This window comes from Pinus tabuliformis, chromosome 3_1 (assembly GCF_031772625.1).
Source record: "Pinus tabuliformis cultivar Carrire ecotype Pingquan chromosome 3_1, CPIR1, whole genome shotgun sequence".
Lineage (NCBI taxonomy): Eukaryota > Viridiplantae > Streptophyta > Pinopsida > Pinales > Pinaceae > Pinus > Pinus tabuliformis.
This window is the reverse complement of record NC_142301.1, coordinates 912,783,126-912,793,789: the sequence shown is the minus strand read 5'-3', so window position 1 is coordinate 912,793,789 and position 10,664 is coordinate 912,783,126. Positions and strand designations below refer to the sequence as shown.

General features: G+C 34.6%; 1 protein-coding gene across 11 annotated transcripts; it reads left to right on the top strand.

Annotated features, from left to right (window-relative positions):
• The first annotated feature begins 665 nt into the window (after nt 1-665).
• Nucleotides 666-6,650, top strand: LOC149190618 (uncharacterized). Of its 11 annotated transcripts, none has more exons than XR_016256008.1 (12): nt 666-1,393; nt 1,737-1,841; nt 2,084-2,267; nt 2,475-2,676; nt 2,812-2,917; nt 3,063-3,275; nt 3,983-4,105; nt 4,363-4,599; nt 4,727-4,774; nt 5,879-6,025; nt 6,117-6,251; nt 6,327-6,650. XR_016256008.1 is itself a non-coding variant. In XM_089412221.1 (12 exons), exons 10-12 carry the CDS (start codon nt 5,919-5,921, stop codon nt 6,472-6,474), a joined length of 390 nt encoding a protein of 129 aa, XP_089268347.1. In that variant the 5' UTR covers nt 691-1,393; nt 1,737-1,841; nt 2,024-2,267; nt 2,475-2,676; nt 2,812-2,917; nt 3,063-3,275; nt 3,983-4,105; nt 4,363-4,599; nt 4,727-4,774; nt 5,879-5,918; the 3' UTR covers nt 6,475-6,650. The 11 variants fall into 11 exon arrangements, 9 of the variants coding, with proteins under 9 accessions (XP_089268349.1, XP_089268347.1, XP_089268351.1 ...); XR_016256007.1 differs by having other exon boundaries at nt 2,081-2,267; XM_089412221.1 differs by having other exon boundaries at nt 691-1,393; nt 2,024-2,267.
• The last annotated feature ends 4,014 nt before the right edge of the window (nt 6,651-10,664 follow it).

Below are 10,664 nucleotides of genomic sequence, written 5' to 3'. Positions count from 1 at the left end.
ACTATGATAGTTTGCAGCCTATACTTCACACTTTGAAATACCCACTCCTAGATCTTTCAAAAATATGTAAACTTAATCGCTTCTAACATCATTCAATTTTATATTGTAAACTTGATTTAGATAAAGATCTTTCAACAAATCAAATATAAGTCTAAAATGAGTTTAATGGTTAAATACCCACTTCAAATATTGAAAAGTTTATTTTTTACCTTTATTATAATGTTTAACACTTACTCTATCAAAATAAAATACATGTAAAAAGAATCACAAACAACTTTCTTAACTATTTAAACTAAACCCAGAAGAAATATATATATATATATATATATATTAATTATTAAAAAGATAAAAAACAATAAGAAAAATTAATTCTCGTACCAATTTCCACTAAATATGCATTATGTTGTTTGTAACACCTTTTCAATAGTTTGAGATATATTTTTATCAAATTCCATGTATTCTTTTCTTATTCTAATTCATATGCACAATTCTTTAAATTTATAGGAATATTTATATATTTTTCATTGTACACTAAAGTAATTTTTCATTAGAATATGCACAATTATTAGTCCCTGCCGGGGACTATAAGCGATCGATAGATCGCTGACTTTGGGTTGACCGACGCAATTTTTGCAAATATTTGTGATTTTTCCTAAGTCGAACTAAGGTTTACGGGGCGGAAGGGATTGGGGGTCTTATTACGCGCTTCGCATGGATCGAGGCGAATGGCACGTGGCGCGCGTGAGGGGCACGTGGTTGCATGCGCTCTGGTGGTCTGATCGGCGGCCAGGTGTCCCTCCTCGAGATGCTGGAATGTTCGGGTTGTGTTTTACTGTCTTCGCGGCATTTGGGTTGGTATTGTTACTTGCTTGTTTAGCTCTGCAGTCTGTGCGATGTTCCGTCTGCGGTTGAGTTCCTGCCTGCTCGGGTATTGTTACTTGCTTGTTTAGCTCTGCAGTCTGTGCGATTTTTCGTCTGCGGTGGAGTTCCTGCCTGCTCGGTGTGGCTTTGGTAAGTTCGGCTACTGTGTGGCCTGCATGCAAGAGTCGATGGTTATTTGAGCATTATAAGTTAATGGCATTCTGGTTGAATACTGAGGGTTTGTCTTCTGGTTAAATACTGAGGGTTTCTCTTACCTGCATGCAAGAGTCCATGGTTATTTGAGCATTATAAGTTAATGGCATTCTGGTTGAATACTGAGGGTTTGTCTGAGGAGAGGTCGCTGTCACCGTGCCAAGAAAAACAGCAGCGCGGGAGAGAAGAGGACAAAAGGAAAGGATCTGCAGGGTTGGGAGTCGAAATCTCCTTGAAATCCAAATTCATACAAGAAATTCTGAAACGAATTTCTGAAGGTTCTGCTTGCATCGATGGGCTGGGTTCTCTATACTGACAGGTAAATTCCTTAGGTTCTTTTAGGATTCTCATGACTGAATTCCTTGGGTTCTTTTACGATTCTGGTGACTGGCTTGGTTTGCATTCATTCACATTTTACCTGTCCATTGTCATCCTTAATAAGGCTTGGATTATAGATTTAAATTTCTGCAATTTTAATTCATATATTTTTAGTGTTTCACAGAAGCGGACGACCCGTAATGACTTATACCATCTTCTGGAAAACTGTTGTGATTGCACTTTGGGGTTAAGTGGGGAGTGAAGCCCTCTACAACTTCTGCAGATTCTGTTGGTTGATCATCTCACTAATCATGGGATACCCATTACATTAAATGCAAGTGCAGGGCACCTCTCTGTTTTAGAAGAATTTCGACTTTGCTAGCTTCAGATATACTTCCTCCACATTTACCTCTTTCTAGTTCTCAGTTTGCAATGGCCACAACATTCAGGTAATGATTTCTACCATCTTCTGGCGTACTGTTGTGCTTGCAGAAGTTCACTGATTATGGGATACCTATTACCATGAGATACCCATTACGTTAAATGCAATTGCAGGACACCTCTTTGTCTTAGAAGAAATTTGACTTTCAATTTCTGCCAATGTGATTCGTTTTTTTTCAATGACTTACAGAAACAAATGACTCGCAATGACTTGTATATTTTCACATTTGTGCTTGCATCTTGTGAGGAGTGGGAGAGCAGAGGTCGCTTCCACTGTGCCAAGAAAAACAGCAGAGCGGGAGAGAAGAGGATGAAAGGAAAGGCTCTGCAGGGCTGGGATTCGAAATCTCCCTGAAATCCAAGTTCCTTACAAGAAATTTTGAAACGAAATTCTGAAGGTTCTGCTTGCACCAATGGGCTCTCGATACTCGCAGGTAAATTCCTTGCTCAATGAATTCCTTGCGCTCTTTTACGGTTCTGGTGACTGGCTTGGTTTGTATTCTTTCACATTTTACCTGTCCATTGTCATCCTTAATAAGGCTTGAATTATAAATTTGAATTTCTGCAATTTGAATTCATTTATTTTTAGTGTTTCATATATACTTTTACAGAAACTGATGGCTTCTGCCATCTTCTGGCAGATTGTTGTGCTTGCACTTTGTGGTTAAGTGGGGAGTGAAGTCCTCTACAACTTCTGCAGATTCTGTTGTTGCTTGAGCATCTCACTAATCATGGTGTACCCATTACATTAAATGCAATTGCAGGACGCCACTCTGTTTTAGATATACTTCCTCCAGATTTACCTCCTCCTCGTTCTCAATTTGTGATGGCCACAACATTCAGGTAATGACTTCTGCCATCTTCTGGCATACTATTGTGCTTGCACTTTATGGTTAAGTGGGGAGTGAAAGACTCTGTTGCTTGATCATCTCACTAATTGTGGGATACCCATTAAGTTAAAAGCAAATGCAATTGCAGGACACCCTCTGTTTTAGAAGAAATTCGACTTTGCAAGCCTCAGATTTACTTCCTCCTTACATTTACCCCGTTCTAGTTCTCAATTTGTGATGGCCACAACATTCAGGTAATGACTTCTACCATCTTCTGGCATCCTGTTGTGATTGCACTTTGTGGTTAAGTGGGGAGTGAAGCCCTCTACAACTTCTGCAGACTATTGCTTGATCATCTCACTAATCGTGGGATACCCATTACGTAAAATGCAATTGCAGGACACCTCTCTGTTTTAGAAGAAATTTGACTTTGCAAGCCTCAATATACTTCCTTCTCGATACATACCTCGTTCTAGTTCTCGATTTGTGATGGCCATAGCATTCAACACAATGCGGTTCCTGCCTGCTCGGTTAACTGTATAGCAAACGTTTGGTTGCGGTTCTGTTGTTCCAGGTCCGGCTTGTATGCCTCGACTGTCTGGTATCGTTTTGGTAAGTTCGGCTATACCTGTACAATGCTGAGCATTTGCTACCAAAAACATTCAATTTTTTTTTTTTTTTTGGAAAGAAAGTACCCCCATATTTGGTCGGAGCGGGATCCAAACCCCTGGTACAGGTCAAGTGTTCATATAGCATACCAGCATGCCCCGAGATTTATATCAGAGGAGCAGTTTTTTTTGGAAAGTTGCTAATTTTATTGATACTAAATGCTAGTAGCTATAATTTGATACAAAACCAGAAAGAATCTGCAACATGAACATGATTAGACTTAAGGCCGGAAGATAAGAGTACATGAAAAAGAGTTTGAACAGTGAAGGATGCTTAATGAATTAGTTCATACGAGCGAGTTTTGGAATGCACACCATTGTTGTAAAACTCTGAGATTTATCCTGAGTTTTCCAACTTTTTCCGATTCAAGTATGAATTTATGGTTGCTGAGTTTTTGCCAAGTTTTCCTATTCTCTATGTTGATGACCCCAACTGAGTTTTCTTGAGTCCGACTTTTGCAACACTGACGTAGACATCTAGAACTGGGTGTTTTCTGATATCTTTTAAATCAGACCAGGTCAATCAGGTTTACTGGTCACTTGGAGCAGTTTGTGATGGCATATAATTTGTGTATAGTCACTACATGTACATGCTTGGTGCCTATTTCCACCTAGTTACAAATAGTCCTAATAATGGTCCCAAATTTTCAGGTAACATAATATGCTGATCTCGACAGATGTTGTATCAAATAATGTTATTGCGGTGCCAGCTGTTTTAAATGTTATAAGGTGTCCGTCTTGGCAAGAGTTTTTCAACTATATTGAAATGTTCTGGTGAGATGCAACTGCTTGACAAGTGCCGTTAGTTCTGCATGATTTACGATTGTTTTTCAATGTTCATGCATGAATAGAGTAGTTTTCAATATTCTCCCGAGGTAGATTTCACTGTTAGTGTGCTAGATTATTGGTATGATTCAGAACTATCACAATATGCTTGACAATCCTGGGGAACCTTTTCCCTGGGAAAACATTGAATACTGTAAAAAAGACTGGAAGCTCATTTGTAAGATAATGCTGGTTATAATGAACAGGCAACTGAATAAAACACATACTCAGACATTGAAGCAGTGTACCAATGTTTGACAACAGAATATGGAGTGAAGCAGGAGGAATTGATTTTATATGGCCAGTCTGTTGGCACTGGCCCTACATTACACTTGGCAGCTCGCTTACCAAGGTTGAGGGCAGTTGTTCTTCACAGTGCTATACTTTCAGGCCTCCGTGTACTTTATCCTCTCAAAATCACTTTCTGGTTTGATATCTATAAAGTAAGTGATGGAAACAATAAGCCGATTTGTGTTAAGCATCCGATATATTTCTATTCACGTTCCTATTTGAAGATTTTTTCACACCAAACATGGCCAGCATGTTAAGTAGAGGTATTTGGCTCTGCAGAATATTGACAAGATCCGACATGTGAAATGTCCTGCACTGGTGATACATGTAAGTACTTGTCTCCTTTTGTCGTAAAATTTATTTATTGTCATCATAGAATCTATGTTTATGCATAATTGATATCCTCCTAATGAATGAATTATAGTCATTATTCTTTATGTCAGGGATAAATACCCTCAGCAGATTATGGCAAGTCTTTTCTTTCATTCAACTAGAAATAGTCTGCGATATACATAAACGTCACTTGTGTACAAGCTTTGGTTGGTCAAGAAAATAGAAATCTGAAGTTTGCAAAATCTAGTACTTTACATAGTAAATGGTGTGCTAGTACATGCCTGCGGTATACTGCCTACAGACGAAAGTCGACTCAAAAAGCAAAAGGCAGAGTTGGTTGAAATTGAATGTTCAGCCGCAATTAAAAGAAAGTTCAATTGCACTTAGAAACCCAGGGTATAATGTCTACATATCTGGTTGCAAGCTACAGGTAGTCAATTTGCAACTAGGAGACTCTGTTGATGTGGGCATCATTGAATGTTATGCAAGTCAGGGAGGTGATTATGCGTTATAATGTGCCATTTTGTCTTCCAATATATCATTAAGTCACCTCTGAAGATTGTTTAAGATACTTGGGCAGCTGGTCTAGTATTCCAGCTGGTTAGTAATCACTCAGAGGCTTGTCATGTATTTAATTGGAATCATTATGGACGCGATGTGATGCAAAGGGTACTCAAAGGAGAAAAGATGTACCCTCTGTTGTTTACGTCTGAATGCAGTTTTTTGTTTTTATTATTATCTTTTATGTCGTACATTTCAGTGCTCTATCTCTGGTAATGAATTAATTTTCGTAAGAGGTTTTTTGTTTACATTGTATGGGGCATATTGTACCTGTCATCATGAGCTACTAAAAGGCCCCATTTAAGATATTTTACTCACATACAGATCATTAGGGAATGGGGTGATGACTTTATGAACTGTGAGGCTAGACATAAAGTGACTAGGGAAGCTTTTGACACTATTCAAGTCCTCCTGTTTCATTGGAAGCAATTATAGTTTTATGTAGAATGCATGTAATATGCATTAGTGGTGGTTAAAAATTCTGAATTGAAGGATTGACTAAACATTGATGTTTCAAACCACTTTTGCTTGAAACAGCTATGCCACGAGAAAGACACGAAAATTGTTTGGAGTCACCATGCCTTCAAGTCTGTCTGGAATTCATCCTCTTCTCTTTATTAGGACGCTACAGATGAGCCAGTGGTGCTATCCCAGCAATGTGCCACTTCGTTACAAAGGTTACAAGTGAGTGATTATTGAACAGACAGATTTCTTTCCTGCTTGCTTGAGCAATTGGTTATGTTGTTACTACTATTAACCCTAAATTTCTTAACAGTGACGAGGATTGGCAAGACAATGATGGAGCATTAAACACAATCTCGATGCTTTATCCCCGCTTTCCTGAGCCCCATCCCCACTGCTTGCTAAGTCCAGAATTAACGGATGGTCACTCGTTGCAACCAGGTGTTTGGTAAGAACCAGAAAATAACTTGTCTCAAGCTTTGAGAAAGACCTAATTAAGATTTCTAATTTGTGAGATTGACAGGTACTATACAATTGTGGAAGCTGATCACATTCTCTTTGTTATCAACCGAGAAAGAGCAGGGGTACAATTCGATATATTGTACGATAGCATTTTTCAAAGATGTCGAAAGCAGACCAGAGTCATTAGTGCTGTTCCTTCTGTTCACTAGGCAATGGATCATATATGCTGTAATGTGGAGAATTGTATGTGCCACTTATCTAGATTTGATCAAAGAAAGTAGTGAAATCTGCTCATGTTGTAGTTCAAAGGAGATTAAAGTTCATAAAAAGTGACGGAGAGTATTGGTTGACATATTCTTGTGGCATTTCTTGCGACATGGGTGGCCCTGCAATTTTTTTTGTGGCTCTTGATTCATTATGCTAATGTTTAATTAAATTTCAATATCTCTGGTCCAATATTTTTTCATTATGCCAATGTTTAATGCATTAATTATTAGTTAATAAAAATTGCATTGGCAGTTTTTATTTTGTCCCTATGGCTCTTGATTCATTATGCTAATGTTTAATTAAATTTCAATATCTCTGATCTAATATAAAAATATTATTATTATTTATTTTTATTTAATTGTAATATCACACTCTATCTTGCATTGTTTAAATAAATAATGCATTTTATGATTTAAATTACCCATATAATATTAAATACTGCTTATCCATTCATATTTAATTATAACTATTAAATTATTTATAGTTTTAACTAAGTATAAATTTCCTATAATATTTTTATTATTCAGTATTCATAATGGAAAGACTACACTTCCAATCACAAAGAAATAAAATTCCTTGAATAAAAAGATTCGCACATTGAAATGAACTGTTATCTATTTTTTATTTAAAACAATATTAATTGAATATGACTTTCATAATTTATAACATGTAATATCATTTCTCCCAGTTGTATTAACCTGCAATAATTAGCTTATGGCAAGGCAAGCCTTTCTTGTCACCAGGTATAAAGTTTAATAACATAATAACTTTTAAAAAATCAAGCTGTGAAAACATTATTTCTAACTAATAAAGAGTAATTTGAAGTGTCAAAACATTATTTCTAACTAATAAATAGTTTCTAACTAGTAAATAAAGTAATTTGAAGTGTCAAAACATTATTTCTAACTAATAAATAGAGTAATTTGAACTGGTATAGTCAATCTCCATTCTTTTATTATTTTCAATTATCCCAAATTTCGTCATTCTATATGTCATCATATCTCCTATGCTTATGTTATGTCAAATAAATGAATTACATTAAACTATACTCCCTAATTAAGATAATCACAAAATAGAAAAACAACTATGTTTAATGGCATCTGTTTATCTGTGATGTAAGTGCCTTCATTATACTTTGAAAAAATTTCAATAAGAAAACTAACTTGCTTAAATGGAACACAGATATTGCAAAAAGCAAGAGTATACAACACCAAAAGATAATGAATTTTTTCTTGCAGGTCATGATCAATTTACATTTCAACTCGTAGAGTTTAAATGTTTTTTTAATTTTAATCTGTTTATTTTAGTTTTTAATTTATAAAATAAACTTATCAAAATTGCTTTGCTATTGTACTTAGATACTATATTTACTAACCCAAAACTATAAAAAAGACCAAAAGTCATGTCCTTTTGCATCACAAGAAATTACTAATTAAATGCAACAAATTACTAATTAGAGATTAGATGCAGGGTTTATTTTCTTTGCTAATTAGTAATTGGACAAATTTAAAGTTCACACTAAAGTTATGATAAACAATATTTTTAAATAAATATATCTTTTGTTCTTTTGACCATGGAATAATTCCTCAATCATTGACATTAACCCCAATGGAATCACTTATGTCCAAACATGTTACTAGATATCTAATCTTTCAATTATGGGTTCAAGACTCCATAATTTTTAAATGCTTAAGTTCTTCTTTGACTTCCGACAATCATTTATCTAAATATTGAACACTCTCCACCACGGATTTAATTAACAAATTTATATTCATAATAATGTTTATTTGGAAAATTACGTCTAAAACTATTCTTACATTTATCACAATTCTTACTTAACAAACGCAAAGTTCATTATATTTCACTCTTTGCATAAAGTCAAAAAGTCCATACAACAATTCGCTATCCAATTCACTAAATCTTAATACAAATAAGCATGCCTACAACACACTAGTAATGCAAACCAGCTCTGATGATAATGCAAATTAAACACCTATTAAATCTCATCATAATAACTCACCAAACCCTTCTATTAACCGGCAGGGACTAGCGCCACAACAGTGGCTCCTTGTTTAAATTTAGATGAATATTTATATATATTTTCATTGTACACTGAAGTTATTTTTCATTTTTCATATTCTAATTTATATGGACAATTTTATATATTTTCGAAGTACAATTATGTAATTTTTCATTATAATAAAACATTATATTAATATTTTATTTTTATTAAAATCATAGTTTTATTATTAATATTTTATTTTTATTAAAATCATAGTTTAATTGGAGATGTTTGTGTTGCAGAATTTAATATTTTATTTTTATTATTTAAAATCAATGCTAATTGGATATGTTTTTTTTGCAAAATTTACCTTTTATTCATCAAATCTGGTCTAAGTTTGTGAGTGTTCAATTTTATCTGCTACTTGACAATTCCTAGACAACCATACTTTAGTAATCATGAAACTTAATATTCTTGATATGTAAATATTTTTACTTATATAAAGGTTAAAGTTAAGGTTTGGTTATATATCTATATATAGATATAGATATAAATATATTCAATTTTATATATGTAAATCCTTTCACCGATATGAGAGGGTGAGGGTTTATACATATACATTTTCCCGTGCTTATATATATATATATATATATTATAGTTTTCTCATCTCCACTAGTAGGTCTAGGTGGAGCGAAAATTTGGACTAAATTTACAGCTTAATATTTTTCTTGATCTCTACTCTCATATGAGAGATAGAAACAAATCTATTAAAATTTTGTATTAAAAGGTCATTTAAATGACTCCAATAAGGTTGTTAATGCAATATTATTGTGATCTTGGGTTGATAGGATGAGACCTCTTACTACCCTATCCCTTCGTATGCCATCAAGAAAGAAAAAAATTATGGTGCCTCGCCTTCCAAGAAAGGTGGTAGTGGACACTAGGAAAGCCTTAATTATGTGCCAATGGTTCATATCCTTTGCAATGTTCTTTCTCCTCGAAAACCTATTCACTCTACTTCTACTCCTCCATCATGCCCTTATTTTTCTCCAAACATAGACCATGTCCTTTGGTCGAAGCTCAGTTTCTCAGTTGTGGTAGTTTGACCTCTCTATGTTGGCTTCCTTTTTATATTTTGTGGCTTTTACAAAAGGGGATATGCTCAACCATTAATTTACATATGAGTTGCTCTCCTGGAAAGACTATCTAGCCACCTTCTTCCATCAACATCTCCTCCATTTATCAACATCACATTAGCTGAGCATTAGGTATGTCTTGCTACTTCTTGGTACTATGATGTGTCAACATGCACAATGTCATAGAGGGTGGGTGGCTTTAAGGTGAGGTTTTGAGTCTAGTCCTTAGTGCATGGTTTCCAAGAACATAGTCCTCCCAATACTCATGTAGAAATTCAGTTAGTGAAGGAGGAAATTTTCTTTGAATGATAGCAGGTCCTAGACTCAAACATTATTGCATGAGTAACTCTCTAGGTACTAGATATAGGTAATACAGGTGGGTAAAAAATTACTACCTTCATATTATGGACCTCTCCTCAGTCTAGTAGATTGACGTGAAACTCAAGTCAATCTCATGTATACATTGTACGAGCTAAAGAACCTCATGTTGGACGTCAAAGGTAGGGTGGAAATATTGGAGATGGGATACCCATCGAAATATTGGAGATGGGATCACCATCGAAATCCACAATTCCATTGCGATGCAAGGTGGAGGGGAAACCTATCAACATGAATACTTCCTTATCTTCTTGAGGCATAGGTTATTTGTAGATTATGTTGTTTAATTTATGGATTATTATGCTTGTTCTCTTGAGGTGTTTCCACATCAACTTTGTTGATATTTTTAATTTATTTAGACAATTATTTTAGACATTGCAAACTGTCAATTGAATTTCATGCTAGTTTCCCTAAGTATGAGAAAGAGTCTTGCCTTTAACTCTCTAAGAAAATCTTGATATTTTCTATATAATTTTTTATTTATTTTGGACTCCATACTCTTCTTTCTAATTTAACTGGCAAAGTGATAAACTAGAGACAAAAAATTACGTAAATATTTAAAAATCTAATATAAAAATTAGCTTAAAAAAATTAATAATAATTTACAGGTAAAATA